The 18,488-nt window shown below is 44.1% G+C and overlaps 1 protein-coding gene across 34 annotated transcripts in view; it reads right to left on the reverse strand.

Annotated features, from left to right (window-relative positions):
• Window positions 1-18,488, reverse strand: part of LOC129829107 (neurexin-1a-like) — an 86,176-nt gene that overhangs the window by 37,542 nt on the left and 30,146 nt on the right. For 12 of the 34 annotated variants that reach the window (XM_055890613.1, XM_055890637.1, XM_055890636.1 and 9 more), the window contains exons 3-6: window positions 15,553-15,567; window positions 13,422-13,451; window positions 1,836-2,137; window positions 1,170-1,214 (exon numbers count right to left, since the gene is read on the reverse strand). In XM_055890613.1, the coding sequence (XP_055746588.1) occupies window positions 1,170-1,214; window positions 1,836-2,137; window positions 13,422-13,451; window positions 15,553-15,567 (392 nt within the window). The remainder of the gene's footprint in view (window positions 1-1,169; window positions 1,215-1,835; window positions 2,138-13,421; window positions 13,452-15,552; window positions 15,568-18,488) is intronic. The other 22 variants (XM_055890641.1, XM_055890643.1, XM_055890640.1 and 19 more) reach the window with 7 other exon arrangements.

The raw sequence follows: 18,488 nt of genomic DNA on the forward strand, positions 1-18,488 counted from the left end.
ACCAAATGATGAACATTGGTTCTATAAAACGCAAACAAGCTTGTTGTTGATTAGCAACAACGGCTAACCCACCGGGTAGTTTAGAGTAACATGTGTACTGTAGCTAGCTCAGGCTATAGCGAGCATTAGTATCTAACCAGGATTACCGTGGCTATAGGTAGCATTAGCATCAGTAGCTAACCAGGACTACCCTGGCTATATAGCACTAGCATCAGTAACTAACAATGATTACCCTGACTATATAGCACTAGTATCAGTAGCTAACAAGGATTACCCTGACTATATAGCATTAGCATCAGTAGCTAACCAGGTAAATCAGGCAAGTGTTCGTAAGGCCTCAACAGAGGCTCAGCAGCCACAGTCAGTTAGTGTGTTAGTTAGCGTGCAGCTGTTAGTGTGTTAGCTAGTAGTTAGTAGTCAGTTCCAGGTTAGTAGAATAGTAGTTTGTAGTGTGTTAGTAAATGGTGTCATTGGGGTTAGTTGTGTTGAGTTTAGTGAGAAACAAGATGTTAGTAGTGATGATGGTGTTGGGGGTTACAGTGTGTGAGCGGGTAGGGGTGATGGGTTAGATTGTGGGTGCGTATGTGAGTGTGTGGAGTGGGGAGTTAGTCAGATCAGCAGGTCTGAATGACGTGACACACATACTGACTCACACACGGACACGCAGAGCGTTAGATGGGTTAGTCATGTCATTCCACACACATGCAGCCTCCTCTCTCTGCATGCAGTCAACAGCAGGAGGAAGACAGGAACGAGAAAACGAATGACAACAGAAGAGCCTGGGCTCAGCAGCAGGATGGACAGCATTCAGAGGAGGAATGGAGAGAGATTAGGATAAAAAAAAAGGGGGGTGGTTGGCCTTTCTCTGTGTCTAATGGACCAATCAGAGAGGCACCATGATGTTGTACCATGCATGGGGAGCGGCCAGTCGCGTGCAAGTGAGGGATGAGCCAATCAGGACACGCCTACATATCAACCACAGGGAGATGGGGTGAATGTTGGAAAAAGGTCAAAGGAAAGGTATAAAAAAATTGTGTGGCTAGGAGGGGAGTGATAAGCGTAGAGTACCAACCGCCGTCATCCTGTTCTAGTATAGTTTTAGTTGTTCTACGGCTCAGAAAAAGAAAATAGACAAACCCAAACGAAGAAACGATTAGAATGGTATCTACCGAACAATGGAGTTTGTTTACCATAGCGTGTCCAATGCCTGAGTGCTTTGTGGGAGACGGGGAGAAAGGAAAGCAAAAAGTGTGAACAGAACAACTTCCAGAAAAGAAAAGGTAGAAGGCCAGTGGAGGTTAGAGAGGAGTGGAGAAGGCAACAGGTTAGTAGTATGACACATTCCATGGATGAAGGTTAGTTAGTATTACTAGCAGGTTAGTAAGTACAGTTAGTAGTTAGTAGTTGGTACACACACAGGCAAACAGCAGAAGACTACAGTTAGCAGCACCATAGTACCCCCAGCCTTGGCGCTAAAGATACACGCAAGCGCACACACACACACACACACACACACACACACACACACACACACACACACACACACACACACACACACACACACACACACACACACACACACACACACACACACACACACACATGCATGCATACTGTACATACATACAGTGAGTTTAGCGAAGATATGCCCTCTTTCACTCTTTCTCTCTCTCGATCTCTCGATCTCTCACACACACACACCCTCTTTCTCTCAGCCTGTCTTTCCCTCTCACCCTCTTTATCCCTTTCTCTTCCTCTCTTTCTCTATAACCCCCTCTCCATTCCCCTCTCCCGCTTCCTTCCCACATCCCCCTCCCCTGCTGTTGCCAGGTTACCTGTCTCAGGTTGCGCGTGACCTTGACATCGTGCCATGCGTTATCGTTAAACTTCCCGTTAACCGGCTCCACCAGGGCCTCGAAAGCCCCGGAACCCAGGTTGATGACCAGTGACACGGCTCCGTTCTTTAAGGCCAGGTTGACGTAGTCAGCCGACTTTCCTGTATGGAGCATCAGGCCGTTCCTCTGCAGGGTCTTAAAGCTCAGGGTGATCTCATCGCTGGAGGACTGGATGGGGCTGGGAGACAGGTCATAGCAGAAATACTCTGATCCCTTAAATGTTGCTAAGTAGTCCTCACGGGCTGGAGGGGAGAGGGTGCGAGGGAGGGAGGGAGGGATTGGGAGAGAAGTGGAAAGAAAGAGAAACAGAAAACATTCCATGTTTGTTTTTAATGTGTAATAATATTTATAATATGATATCAAGAGCCCCATTTTGAATGTGTGAACAGCAATGTTAGTGACAAACGGAAACCTAATAACCGGGAGGCATTTCTACATCTAACTTTTTGGTTGCTCACCCAGTAGTCTGGAATGAGTTGACTGCATCGTTCATGAGTGAGTTGACATTGAACCATATGGATCTGTCGTGATACTTCACTTTCGGATGAATTCAGCAGTCATTATGTATTCAACAGTCATTTGGCCTCCCGAGTGGCGCAGCGGTCTAAGGCACTGCATCACAGTGCTAGAGGCATCACTGCAGACCCTGGTTCGATCCCAGGCTGTATACCGGCCGTGTTCGGGAGTCCCATAGGGCGGCGCACAATTGGCCCAGCGTCTTCCGGGTTAGGGGAGGGTTTGGCCGGGGTCATTGAAAATAAGAATTTGTTCTTAACAGACTTTCCTAGTTAAATAAAGGTTAACTAAAAATATATATAAATAAAAAATGAAATCTGTCATCTTGTTAACAGAGGAATGCTGTGAAGTGATGTGTTCTTAAGCACCTATCAGCAACTAGCCATGCCAGCCCAGTAGCGCAGACAGACAGAACAGCCAACCACAGCTCAGACAGCTTCAAGCCAATATAGCTACTTACCATGTCCACCTTTACTGACCCTCAAGGACACTAGACTATCTCATTGCATACACACTCATGCAGGCAGACACACATCCCACACAACCACACACAGACACACCGGGAAGAGATGAGTGAGGCAACATTATCTATCTTCCTTTCACACCAATTCCCCTCACCGAGTCATCCTTCCCCGCTTCCTCCATCACTCTCTCTGTTATCTCTCACACCTCCCTCCTCTCCTGTCCTCCTTCCAGCAGTATCTAAGGCAACCCCCTGAGCCTCTGGCACTGGCAGCATCCTCTACACGTCACCACTGACTACAATAGAATGTAACGATCTACAATGTAATACAATACAATAAAATGTAGCGATAAGAATATAATTGAACATCCTTATATCGAATATAATTTAACATTCTTATATCGAATATAATTTAACATTCTTATATAGATTATAATTTAGCATAATAGAATCAATTGTATGCCAGTATGTGTGCCAGGATGTAAGTGGGAACAGAAATGTCTTTGCCAGCATGTCATCATGGGTGTGACCGTGTTCTGGGTATAATTACCTCCCTCCCAGAGTGTGTGTGTGTGTGTGTGTGTGTGTGTGTGTGTGTGTGTGTGTGTGTGTGTGTGTGTGTGTGTGTGTGTGTATAAATATTGGTGTATTTGAGTCAGGAAAGCTATTACCAACTCAGAGCCTGCAGCGAGTCTTTACCGTGGAGGGAGAGCGAGAGTGAGCAGGAAACACACGTACGCACACACAAATGACAGGGCTGAGTGTGAGAGGAGACAACTTCTCACAATGAAGAAAACACACACCCTTCCACCACCATTCTAGATCTAATTTACAGTCATGCCATTCGATTTCAGGCAACCATTCTGCCATTTTGGCTCTTATTTACAGTCATGTCATTAGATCAGACAGCAGGGCATAAAACATCTCTACATCGATCTGTGGGCCAGTTCACTATTCTATCACACACGTACACACACATACACAAACACACACACCCACTGCAGTTGATGTAGTGGCTCTTCTCTCCTTCTCAGCCTCTCACATAGTCATTTGCCATTTCCATGGTAACCCTGTGCAATAGGGCTACAGCGGTGTGTGTGTGTGTGTGTGTGTGTGCGTGCGTGCGTGCGTGCGTGCGTGCGTGTGTGCGTGCGTGGGTTTGCGAGAGAGGGTGATTGAGTGAACAGTACATTATCAGGGACAGCTGTACTGAATCAAAATGGCGGATAGAGAAACAGCAGGCTGACAACACTACCTGAGAGAGCGAGAGAGAGAGACATATGCTGGTGTATCTAAATCCACAGTAGTAGTCCTGTAGCCGTGGAGATAACACCCCGCACCTCCTTTCAGCTAACCGTGCACTTATTCTATTCAGCTCCTTCCAGCCTGCACACACACATGCAAGTCCACACGTCGTACATACACCATGTGTACATACTAGCACACGCATTTGTTGAGACACTCGCCCACACATACAAATGGATGTCCAGCTCTCGAATGTATGCTAACCACAGGAGGCTAGTGAGGCGAGGACGGCTCATAATAATGACTGAATGGAATGGTATCAAACACAAGGAAACCATGTGTTCGATACCATTCCATTTATTCCATTCCAGCCATTACAATGAGCCTGTCCTCCCCAATTAATAATGTGCCACCAGCCGCCTGTGATGCTAATGTATGGTAATACATGCAGACTCCAGATATTAACCTTCAGTCTGGTACATACAGCCCAGTTACACCCTAAACCCTTTACACTTATATCCTATCCCCTTAACACACACACCATAGGGCCTAGTTGCCTGACGAATCACCCTGAATTTATTTCCACTGCTCTATCAATAGCTACATACATTCAGTCTGAAACAGTCATCCTAGAAGTCATTTGTTTGACTTCAAAATGAGGGGCATTGTGGAAAACAAATTCATCAGCGATTGGATGGTCTCTAATATACAGTATATAACTAATCAGAGTATCAAAGTTGATGGCATCATCATGAAGGCAGGTCCAACCCATCGGTTTCTGGGACCAATCAGAATGGTAAAACTGTGTTCATATTCTACAAATCGTTAGAGAGGGCGGCAAATCCAGACTCATCGTGGGGACGAAACATCAGTTAGCCGGAGCGATGTGGATGGGTAGCCAGGCAAATCGCCTCTTAAAAAAAAATATATACACTACCAGTCAAAAGTTTTAGAACACCTACTCATTCAAGGAGTTTTCTTTATTTTTACTATTTTCTACATTGTAGAATAATAGTGAAGACATCAAAACTATGAAATAACACATTTGGAATCATGTAGTAACCAAAAATGTAAATAGATTTTATATTTGAGATTCTTCAAATAGCCACTCTTTGCCTTAATAACAGCTTTGCACACTCTTGGCATTCTCTCAACCAGCTTCATGAGGTAGTCACCTGGAATTCATTTCAATTAACAGGTGTGCCTAATTAAAAGTTAATTTGTGGAATTTCTTTCCTTCTTAATGCGTTTGAGCCAATCAGTTGTGTTGTGACAAGTTAGGGGTTTTATACAGAAGATAGCCCTATTTGGTAAAAGACCAAGTCCATATTATGACAAGAACAGCTCAAATAAGCAAAGAGAAACGACAGTCCATCCTTATTTTAAGACATGAAGGTCAGTCAATATGAAACATTTCAAGAACTTTGAAAGTTTCTTGAAGTGCAGTCGCAAAAACCATCAAGCCCTACGATGAAACTGGCTCTCATGAGGCCCACCACAGGAATAGAAGACCCAGAGTTACCTCTGCTGCAGAGGATAAGTTCATTAGAGTTACCAGCCTCAGAAATTGCAGCCCAAATAAATCTTCACAGAGTTCAAGTAACAGACACATCAACATCAACTGTTCAGAGGAGACTGTGTGAATCAGGCCTTCGTGGTAGAATTTCTGCAAATAAACCATTACTAGAGGACACCAACAAGAATAAGAGACTTGCTTGGGCCAAGAAACACGAGCAATGGACATTAGACCGGTGGAAATTTGTTCTTTGGTCTGGAGTCCAAAATGTGAGATTTTTGGTTCCAACTGCCGTGTCTTTGTAATACACGGTGTGGGCGAACAGATGATCTCTGCATGTGTGTTTCCCACCGTAAAGTATGGAGGAGGAGGAGGAGGAGGAGGAGGAGGTGTTATGGTGTGTGTGTACTTTGCTGGTGACACTGTCTGTGATTTATTTAGAATGCAATGCACATTTAAACAGCATGGCTACCACAGCATTCTTCAGCGATAAGTCATCCCATCTGGTTTGGGCTTAGTGGGACAAACATTTGTTTTTCAACAGGACAATGACCCAACACACCTCCAGGCTGTGTAAGGGCTATTTGACCAAGAAGGAGAGTGATGGAGTGCTGCATCAGATGACCTGGCCTCCACAATCACCCGACCTCAACCAAATTGAGATGGTTTGGGAAGAGTCAGGCCACAGACTGAAGGAAAAGCAGCCAACAAGTGCTCAGCATATGTGGGAACTCCTTCAAGACTGTTGGAAAAGCATTGCAGTTGAAGATGGTTGAGAGAATGCTAAGAGTGTGCAAAGCTGTCATTAAGGCAAAGGGTGGCTATTTGAAGAATCTCAAATATATTTTGATGAACACTTTTTTGGTTACTACATGATTCCATATGTTTTATTTCGTAGTTTTGATGTCTTCACTATTATTCTACAATGTAGAAAATAGTGAATGAGTAGGTGTTCTAAAACCTTTGACCGGTAGTGTATATATATATTATTGTCACATACACCGGATATATGCAATGAAATTTGTTGTTTTACAGAGTCAGCCATAGTAGTACGACGTCCTTGGAGCAAATTAGGGTTAAATGCCTTGCTCAAGAGCACATCAAAAGATTTTTCACCTTGTCGGCTCGGTTATTCAAACCAGCGACCTTTCGGTTACTGGCCCAACACTCTAACCGCTAGGCTATCTGCCACCCTGAAACTAAAACCCTTAAAATATATAGTGCACACTAGTTTCTAGCACTATTTAACACCTACAGACTGGTCTCTGTTACCTATAGCCTTTCTCTTTACCCCTAGTCTCAAACCCCCCCTACCTCTCTCTCTCTTTATGTTGCCATGACAATCTCTCCAGTTAGAGCCCAGTATTTTGTCTTAAACTAGATAAGATCAGTTTTATCCCAAGACTCACACACGCACGCACGCACACGCACGCACGCACGCACGCACGCACACACACACACACACACACACACACACACACACACACACACACACACACACACACACACACACACACACACACACACACACACACACACACACACACACACACACACACACAAACCCCTTAACGCAGGTCATTAAGAAATGATGATAAAGTCAGAAACAGCTTCGGAATGGGCATCAATAACAGAATGGGTTTATAATTAATGGCCTGGCTCCTTCAGCTGGCCTAGTTACAACTGACAAGTGCAATGAAGGACGCTGCACCCGCATAGGCAACAATGTTGTTGTTTAGAAAAATGCAATCCCCTGTTTGAATAAAGTCTATTGGTTAGGCACTTGGCCCAAATTGAACCTTGCTAATATTCTAGATTACAATAAAGTTGTGAGTTAGTTGGGGGCTAGCTATGTCAGCCATGAAACCGAACTTTACCTTTGGTGGCTGATTATGCCCAGTAACTATCTATTTAGCTAGCACAAAGGAAGTAAGGGAAACCACATGGAAGATGAAGCTGCCAGTAGGTAGTAACTATAGCCAGATGACAGATGAACGGTATAACACAGTATTTCTAAATTCCATGCACAGATTCATTGACTGGGAAAAGATCAGAAAGCCTGTTTTCTTATCAACCTGAAAGCTCTACTAAACTTAACCTGACAGTAAAACATCAGTCACACGTTTATTGTTTTCTTGTTTCCACCTGCCTCGGTTGAATTCGCTGTCGATGTTTAACTGAAAACAATGACATCCAGTTTCGTCTTGCCGCCATGAGTTGCCTATGTGGATGCAGCATAAGTGCAGTGCATGTTTGTGTTTGTGTCTGTGTGTGTTTGGGAGGACAGCCAACTAGGACAGCCAAGCCTGTTATTCTATGGTGTATAGACTGGTGTAGACTATCTCTGCCCAGATAAATACTGTACCTTGTCTATCCCCTCTCTCTCTCTCTCTCTCTCTCTCTCTCTCTCTCCCCTCTCGTCTCCCCCTTCGTATCAGAAGTCTGTTCTGTCTTTCTCAGGTACATCAGGGCTCTGCCCATTTATTTTCTATCTCTGACCTTCCCTCTCATCTTCCACTTGCATTATTCTTTCTGCTCCTCTGAAACACTTCCCTATACACCCCCCCCCCCTCTTTCCTTTTCCCCTTTCTCCATTGCCCTCTCTCTGTCGGTCTGGTGTGTGTATGGTCTAGGTAGTGGTGAGGGTTAGTAGTGTGTGTGTGTGTGTGTGTGTGAGTGAGTGAGTGTGTGTGTGTAAAATGAGTTCCTTTGATTGCCAACGCTTTATGAGTCAAAAGTGATGAGTCACAATCCACCTCCCTCTTAACACATACCGACTCACGCGCCTGCAGTGCATAACCCCCCCCCCCCCACACACACACACACATATGCATGTATGCATGCACACACATACCGTGAGGAGAATGCGCAGGCAGCCTTACTCATGCATATTTACACACAACACACACAGAAAGAAGGCACTCGATAAAGGTTATTTGTGTGCGTGTCTGTGAGTGTGTGTGTGTGTGTGTCTAAAAGGTCATGTTTAGAGAACGCTTGTTGTGTGATGATATGGTTAGGTTTGTCCTCTCTGTAGCACACACACACACACACACACACACACACACACACACACACACACACACACACACACACACACACACACACACACACACACACACACACACACACACACACACACCTATACTAGGTAACCACAGCCACACTGTAAAGGGGTTGCCATGAATATGACAGTAACCTACAGGCAGCTAGTGGTAAGTTACTCTATTTCATATTGCAGTACACCTACTGTAATCTAAACACAGTATCAAAGCAAGTACTGTGCAAGGAAACAGTACAATACCATAAAATTGGCTGTACATACTGTAAAAAGTCAATGTTCCTGTAATCGTAATGAATGAATGAAGGAGTGAAATTCATTGAGGGGAGATGGGGTTTGTATTTCTGTCTCATACAGCTGAAATAAACCTTCTCTGTCTGTTGTAACGGATATTTCACAGCCCTTACACATTGCATTTCGTGTGATGATGTCAGCTAATCGTTGGAGTTGTTGCCGTATCGTAGCTACTAGCCACTACTACTTTGACTGCATGTCTGCCTCCTGCTTAGCCAATGTTCGCAATGTTTATTCAAAAATAACATCAAATCGCTAATTAGACTGTGTGTCTGTGTCTTGCTTGTGTTTGATATGCTGTCTAGATTGCTGAATGTAATTACACACTTGAGTTGTGCGTCGTGACACGAGAGTAGTCTTCTAAACAACATCCAAAACACTTCATTTCCTTGGGACCCATGAGACAGACACCAGTCACATGCCCGAATGCATGCACGCACACACTGATGTCAGAGTGAGTTTGACTGGAGCAGGACTGACTGACTGGCACTTTGGAGATACAGACCCTAGACATCTAAGGACTTAACATTTCTCTCTCTCTCTCTCTCTCTCTCTCTCTCTCTCTCTCTCTCTCTCTCTCTCTCTCTCTCTCTCTCTCTCTCTCTCTCTCCCTTCCTCTCTCACTTCTTCTCTTGCTTTTTATCTAGCCCTCCCCTCTCTCACACCCACAGACAACCCCCCCCCTTCCCCGCTTCTTCAGAGAAACACATTTCAGATAGTCAGCTTCAGAAAGCTTCTTTACTCTGAGCCGACGACCACTTCAGCCCCTCTGACTGCTTTTACATTTCTGCGTGCACGCACGCACACACACGCACGCACACACACACACACACACACACACACACACACACACACGCACACGTACACGAACACACACCACCTGCATGTACAGCAGCTACACGGACAGAGAAACATTCCAATTCTACACACATACAGCATCTTACATTATTACAGTGTGTGGCCATTCAGTATAGCTCACCGCCATACATTCGAGCTCATAGCCATACATAGCAATAAGCAAGAAGGAATCGTATACCTCTGATCTTTCCTACAGTCAGATATTGAAGAGAGAAAGGGAAAGAGGGAAGAGGGAAGGAGGGAGAGAGTAAGTTGTTTGTGTGAAACTAAGAAAGCAAAGGGGAACCATTTTGAAAAGATAGAAAAGCAGCACTGGCGTCAAACAAGACCAAAATACTCCCAACGGAGCAGAATACGAGTTTTTAAGAACACCATTACACCGTATTGTATTATATATATCTCTATGCGTACCACACTGCATGTAGCAGTGGTAAGTAGCACTCCCACCACCAACTACAGTATGCTGTATGAAGGTTTAGAATGTAAGATACAAACTACTCAATTCTGTCACCGATGCATTCCAAACTGTGGTTGATTTACCTCTGAGTCTGAAGTGGTGTGTTGCAGTACAGTACAGTACCACTAAGGTGAGCAGTGGTAATAGTAGTATAAGTGATAAAAGTAGTAGTGGTGTGTTTGTGTAGTTGTCATGTGCCTTTACAGATAGGACAGAGCTACAGCGGTGTGTTTGTGTAGTTGTCATGTGCCGTTACAGATAGGACAGAGCTACAGCGGTGTGTTTGTGTAGTTGTCATGTGCCTTTACAGATAGGACAGAGCTACAGCGGTGTGTTTGTGTAGTTGTCATGTGCCTTTACAGATAGGGAGGAGCTACAGCGGTGTGTTTGTGTAGTTGTCATGTGCCTTTACAGATAGGACAGAGCTACAGCGGTGTGTTTGTGTAGTTGTCATGTGCCTTTACAGATAGGACAGAGCTACAGCGGTGTGTTTGTGTAGTTGTCATGTGCCGTTACAGATAGGACAGAGCTACAGCGGTGTGTTTGTGTAGTTGTCATGTGCCTTTACAGATAGGACAGAGCTACAGCGGTGTGTTTGTGTAGTTGTCATGTGCCGTTACAGATAGGACAGAGCTACAGCGGTGTGTTTGTGTAGTTGTCATGTGCCTTTACAGATAGGGAGGAGCTACAGCGGTGTGTTTGTGTAGTTGTCATGTGCCGTTACAGATAGGACAGAGCTACAGCGGTGTGTTTGTGTAGTTGTCATGTGCCTTTACAGATAGGACAGAGCTACAGCGGTGTGTTTGTGTAGTTGTCATGTGCCGTTACAGATAGGACAGAGCTACAGCGGTGTGTTTGTGTAGTTGTCATGTGCCGTTACAGATAGGACAGAGCTACAGCGGTGTGTTTGTGTAGTTGTCATGTGCCTTTACAGATAGGGAGGAGCTACAGCGGTGTGTTTGTGTAGTTGTCATGTGCCGTTACAGATAGGACAGAGCTACAGCGGTGTGTTTGTGTAGTTGTCATGTGCCTTTACAGATAGGACAGAGCTACAGCGGTGTGTTTGTGTAGTTGTCATGTGCCGTTACAGATAGGACAGAGCTAGAGTGGTGTGTTTGTGTAGTTGTCATGTGCCTTTACAGATAGGACAGAGCTACAGCGGTGTGTTTGTGTAGTTGTCATGTGCCTTTACAGATAGGGAGGAGCTACAGCGGTGTGTTTGTGTAGTTGTCATGTGCCTTTACAGATAGGGAGGAGCTACAGCGGTGTGTTTGTGTAGTTGGCATGTGCCTTTACAGATAGGACAGAGCTACAGTGGTGTGTTTGACAGCACTGCTTTTATACACTTTTGTTAATTTGAATACACTGTTAAAAAATGACATGAACAGAGAACTGGCCAATAAGAGGGGAGTTCCCATGTGCAGGAGGCAGGCAATGGGAGGGGAAGGGATTGCTGCAGGGAGGGGTTAGGATGAGGCACCAAAAACCTGCAACAGACACACAAGCCGCAACAACACACACACATTAGTGATGCGCGGGTAAACTGTTTGTTCATTCGCACCCTCCCGCAATTGCTAATAACCCGTCCGCAACCGCCCGACTATATGGGAAAATCTGAGGTCCGAACCCGACCCTAAGCCACAAAAAAATAGAAAATGCGCTGTACAGAGATGGCGGAGCAATTCTCTGACAGGCCTTTTAGATAAGCCTATGTTCCTGCTTTTAATATAAGACATTTTATTTGCAGTGGCTATTTGTTAGTCAACTTGTTTGTAATTAAATACATGCAGCTTCTCTTCTGTCATTACTTGTTGCCCTAGAATACAAAAGAAACCTTCGCTCACCTGAATAATGTCATAAATCGATAGAATGAAGCCTTGAATCTAGTTGACATCGGTAACATTTTTTCTTTCATCTCTGCTTCTCTCATGCAGCAAAGACATTTAGAGACCGGGGAGAAAATTCAATAACAAAGAAAATTGAACGATTTTCCCTTTGACCGGTTTTAAGGAAATTAAAAGCTGTGAAAACTACCCAACATGTTCCTAATAAGAATTCAGTTTGGTTTGGATGCATGTTTTATGGTTGAAATACTACCAGCTTTTATGATGCTGATAACGATAGCACTTTTACAGACGGTCCCTAACCGTGCAGTCATTCTCTCAAGATGCTGAAAGAAATCATATTTCTCCACTCCTGTTCCCGAGTCAAAATGTACATTTGGTGTATCATTTTACTGCAAGAAATGCATAATTCTGCAGGAGTTAATATTACATTAGGCTATGTGAGAGGTTATAGAACTACAGTCAGTGTCCAGATTTCAGTTACTATTCCATTTAACCCACTGCAATCATCCTCTTCTACCACTTCACCAAATCTTCCCCAGACATCATGCTACTGTTCTGACCCTCCTATTTCTTTTCAACTCTACATTTCGCAGCTTTTCTCTTATTGAATTCAACTCCGACATTGTCCTATTCGCCTCAGTGGATCGACGTTAACTTTTTCTGCCCAAGTTCCAGAAACCATTAGGCAATTGCTGTGTATTTGGCGAGTGTACTGTTAGGCCCTAAAGCTTAGGCTTAGGTTACGCACTAAAGGCAAATCAAAACAATGAAATAAAAACCTGAATGTAGCCTATAGATATGAACTGGACAAGATTTATACATTTATGACATTTCAATGTATTATTTTCTCTTTATTCAACCCGCCCTTCATCCATACAATATTTCAAGACTCTAAACCTGCAGATATAACCAGGGGGACTGTGGGTTATGAGTCAACCCACGCATCACTAACACACACACATGCGCACACGCACACACAGCAAACCATCCACGGAACCCGACCTTGATCTAGGATCAGTTCATATCCTAAAACACTAAACCCATATCCTCACCTTAACCACACATCTGGGATCAGTTAAGCCTCTCCATATCCTAATATACCCAAAATAACCCAATATAGACAAAAATCAAACCTGACCTTGGATCAGCGTCTAGGGTCCGGCAATGATGAGGTTTGGGGTGAGGGGTGTGGTGGGGGTGGGGAGGTGGGGAGATGATGGGGGGCAGCAGGAACGGGAAGTGATGTCATAGTGATGTAATAGGTCGTACCTTGGTCGCCGATCATCAGGTGAGCCAGACCTTAAAAGAAGACAAGAGCACAGTCAGCACAGCAGAGGAGCATGACGTGATTTTGTCCACACACGCACACACATACATACACACACGTGCCCACACACACCCGCTCAAACATACACACGTAGACACACACTCACACACAATCATGATAGCGACCGTTGCTAACATTTGCTCACAGTGATGCTAGTGTGCGGTGAACATAAGATTAAAATGTAGTCTTTCTATTAAATACTGTATATAGTTAGAATAGCACAGTGATCCTCAGTTTGTAGATACTTAAATTGTAGACATAAATCACAATTTGGAAATTGTAGAAAAATAAATTGCAGACACTACCAGAGTTATCCTTACCTAGTGAGGCATTCCTGTAAAATGTGGGTACGTTCATTCAAATCGTTCAACTGTAACTGTTACAAGCTGAGAGTTCACTGCAAATGAAAGTCTTTTTGAACGCACTCTTGATCTGTGTGGAGCACCAACAGCTGGTAGAGGGGGTTCTACAACAAACCCTGCCACCCACACGTCTAAGACACACACCATGTTTAAACTTGTTGTCTGCTCATGTTGGTGTATATGTGTGTGTAGCTTCTACATATATCAAATAACTGCGGAATCATACACACACACACACACGCACGCACGCACGCACGCACACACACACACACTATGTACACTGGTCTTGCTCTCTTATCCGTTTAAAAAAACAAAAATATTGTATCTATCATTCGCGAAGGGGGTGCTGAGTTAGTCAGCCTCGTTATTTCATCTGCCTTCCGATGACCTTTCTTTTCATCCCCTGAATTGTTTGTTTATTCTTTGGTGCCATGCTGCTTTTTTGCACTTTGACATTAGTAATATCATGTTTATATTTGCTATTTTATCACATTTATACTTTGTAATTGTTCTAGGGTATCTTGTAATTGTCCTAGGGTATCTTGTAATTGTCCTAGGGTATCTTGTAATTGTCCTAGGGTATCTTGTAATTGTCCTAGGGTATCTTGTAATTGTCCTAGGGTATCTTGTAATTGTCCTAGGGTATATTGTAATTGTCCTAGGGTATCTTGTAATTGTCCTAGGGTATCTTGTAATTGTCCTAGGGTATCTTGTAATTGTCCTAGGGTATCTTGTAATTGTCCTAGGGTATCTTGTAATTGTCCTAGGGTATCTTGTAATTGTCCTAGGGTATCTTGTAATTGTCCTAGGGTATCTTGTAATTGTCCTAGGGTATCTTGTAATTGTCCTAGGGTATCTTGTAATTGTCCTAGGGTATATTGTAATTGTCCTAGGGTATCTTGCAATTGTCCTAGGGTATCTTGTAATTGTCCTAGGGTATCTTGTAATTGTCCTAGGGTATCTTGTAATTGTCCTAGGGTATCTTGTAATTGTCCTAGGGTATCTTGTAATTGTCCTAGGGTATCTTGTAATTGTCCTAGGGTATCTTGTAATTGTCCTAGGGTATCTTGTAATTGTCCTAGGGTATCTTGTAATTGTCCTAGGGTATCTTGTAATTGTCCTAGGGTATCTTGTAATTGTCCTAGGGTATATTGTAATTGTCCTAGGGTATATTGTAATTGTCCTAGGGTATCTTGTAATTGTCCTAGGGTATCTTGTAATTGTCCTAGGGTATATTGTAATTGTCCTAGGGTATCTTGTAATTGTCCTAGGGTATCTTGTAATTGTCCTAGGGTATCTTGTAATTGTCCTAGGGTATCTTGTAATTGTCCTAGGGTATATTGTAATTGTCCTAGGGTATCTTGTAATTGTCCTAGGGTATCAAATCAAATGTATTATTATTATTACTCTGTCAGTCTCTAACCTCTTATCAAACCTTATTATTACACTGCCCGTTTCTATCTTTGAGTGGAGAGCCACTAGAAACCTCCGGTATATGTCCATGAATGGATCTACTTATTTGTCCATGAAGGGAGTCTACTTACCGTCTGACTGCAACCCACATACAGCACACACACAACCTACACACACACAACCCACACACACACAACCCACACACCTTTCGGTGCCCAAATCAGACATGGAAGAAGGAATGGGATAGGTGTAAAGAAGAAGAGAGGGGGATGAGAGAAAGCGAGTGAGAGAGACCCACCTGGGTTGTAGTGTTCTGGGAGCGTCCAGACGAAGGAGAGAGAGAGACAGACATTCATTAACACGCCATGCACAGCCGTCTGTTACCACTGGTACACAGATGCACACCCACACCATTACCTTGGTTACACACATGCAGATCCACCCAGACATCACCATGATACCATGTGGCACTGATAGCCTTACATTCTTCCCCACAACACACACACACACACACACACACACACACACACACACACACACACACACACACACACACACACACACACACACACACACACACACACACACACACACACACACACACACACACACACACACACACACGTCGGGGTTGCGGCCAATTTATTCAATTCGGGAAGTTAATCGAAATTCAGTTAATTGAAAAATCTTCCACAATAGTCGATTTTCAATACATTACTTGAATTTCAATACACGGAATCGACTGAATTGCCCCAAACCAAGCGCACGCACGCACACAGGCACGCGCACACACACAGTGTCTAGGGTGGATGAAAGCGGACGCTCCTACCTGTGTGTTTGGAATCTGGAACATTTATTCACCCAGAACTTACCTTACAGCCTCCTGTACCAGAGCACAGAATACACGCACATTTTCTCTCTCACACACACACACACACACACACACACACACACACACACACACACACACACACACACACACACACACACACACACACACACACACACACACACACACACACATACTCACACTCACGCTCACACTCAGACACACACACACATTGACCATTGCAGTAAATGAATAGATCAATGGATAACGGGTAACTGATGATAGAAAACAGCAGTGCAGGGGGGAAACATGCTGGGGTCAGTACTGGAGTGTGTGTGCGTCTTCGGAACCAAATGTCCCTTTCCTCTTTCCAATGCAGCCATTTTTATCTCAAAATTGAATCATTTCTGGGTAACATTTAAGTACCTTACTGTGATTGTTTTCAATTAATATGGTCAAAGGGAAAAGAAATAGCTTCTTAGTAAAGCGTATTTTCTCAAGCAATAATTTTGCTCCGACTGTCTGGGAGTGGGGGGAAGGGAAAACTGAAAACTAGCTGTTATTGGCAGAGGGGTTTAGAACTATTAACTGGTGATGTCACCAGGCAGGTCAAAACTCCATCCCACCAAAACGAGATGACATTTCAGGTGGTCTTTTCAAAGATCATAATTTTCACACTTTCACAATATTATTCCAACCTCATACTGTGGAAATATAGATATCACAGGAAAGACACGTTTTTGACTGCACTGTGCCTTTAATTAGTGAAAGGGAAAGCTAATAGTTGGACTAATTAAAGGCCTGGTACAGTCCCTACCCGTCGATCTGAAATAATTGGATAGGTTTAAGCAATGTGACATCAATTTCACCTTCAGTCCCGGTGTTCGAAAATGTGCTCCGCGCTGCAGTATTGTCAAAACAATTGTCGTGCCAACATATGTCACTTGCCTTCTTTCCAACACCCAACACACTAATCAACACACTACACTCGCCACATATTTCACGCTCTTATGACAACATACTACGTTTCCAACCGAGATTTACCAACCAATTAATCCAAATTAATCAACTATTTTTTGATCGATTGACCACCCTATTAGAGAAGGATTCAACTGTGAAGAGGGATACATTGAGGGTGTGATAGGTAAATGGGTAGAGGGATGGAGGCATAGGGCAGCATATGTAACTGAGTCTCTCTTTCAGAGCCCTGCTGTCTCCATGGTAACTTGTTCAGCAGAAAGGGGACAGGGTTGCTATGGAGACAAAGGAGGGGCCTAGATCTCAGACTAAAGACGCACGCGCGCGCACACACACACACACACACACACACACAAACACAAACACACAGGGAGCTGATAAACACAAACAGGCTTGTTTCTGAACGCAACTCACCACCACAAGGATCTACTGACCACCACTAGGATCTACTGACCACCACAAGGATCTACTGACCACCACTAGAATCTACTGACCACCACTAGGATCTACTGACAACGAGTAGGATCAACCCACCACCACTAGGATCTACTGACCACCACTAGGATCTACTAACCACCACAAGGATCTACTGACCACCACTAGGATCTACTGACCACCACTAGGATCTACTGACCACCACTAGGATCTACTAACCACCACAAGGATCTACTGACCACCACTAGGATCTACTAACCACCACTAGGATCTACTAACCACCACTAGAATCTACTGACCACCACTAGGATCTACTGACAACGAGTAGGATCTACTGACCACCACTAGGATCAACCCACCACCACTAGGATCTACCGACCACCACTAGGATCTTCTGACCACCGGGATCTAATGATCACCACTAGGATCTACTGACTACCACTAGGATCTACTGACCACCACTAGGATCTACTGACTACCACTAGGATCTACTGACTACCACTAGGATCTACTAACCACCACTAGGATCTACTAACCACCAATAGGATCTACTGACCACCACTAGGATCTACCTACCACCACAAGGATCTACTGACCACCACTAGGATCTACTGACCACCACAAGGATCTACTGACCATCACTAGAATCTACTGACCACCACTAGGATCTACTGACAACGAGTAGGATCAACCCACCACCACTAGGATCTACTGACCACCACTAGGATCTACTAACCACCACAAGGATCTACTGACCACCATTAGGATCTACTGACCACCACTAGGATCTACTGACCACCACTAGGATCTACTAACCACCACAAGGATCTACTGACCACCACTAGGATCTACTAACCACCACTAGGATCTACTAACCACCACTAGAATCTACTGACCACCACTAGGATCTACTGACAATGAGTAGGATCTACTGACCACCACTAGGATCAACCCACCACCACTAGGATCTACCGACCACCACTAGGATCTTC

This window comes from Salvelinus fontinalis, chromosome 30 (assembly GCF_029448725.1).
Source record: "Salvelinus fontinalis isolate EN_2023a chromosome 30, ASM2944872v1, whole genome shotgun sequence".
Lineage (NCBI taxonomy): Eukaryota > Metazoa > Chordata > Actinopteri > Salmoniformes > Salmonidae > Salvelinus > Salvelinus fontinalis.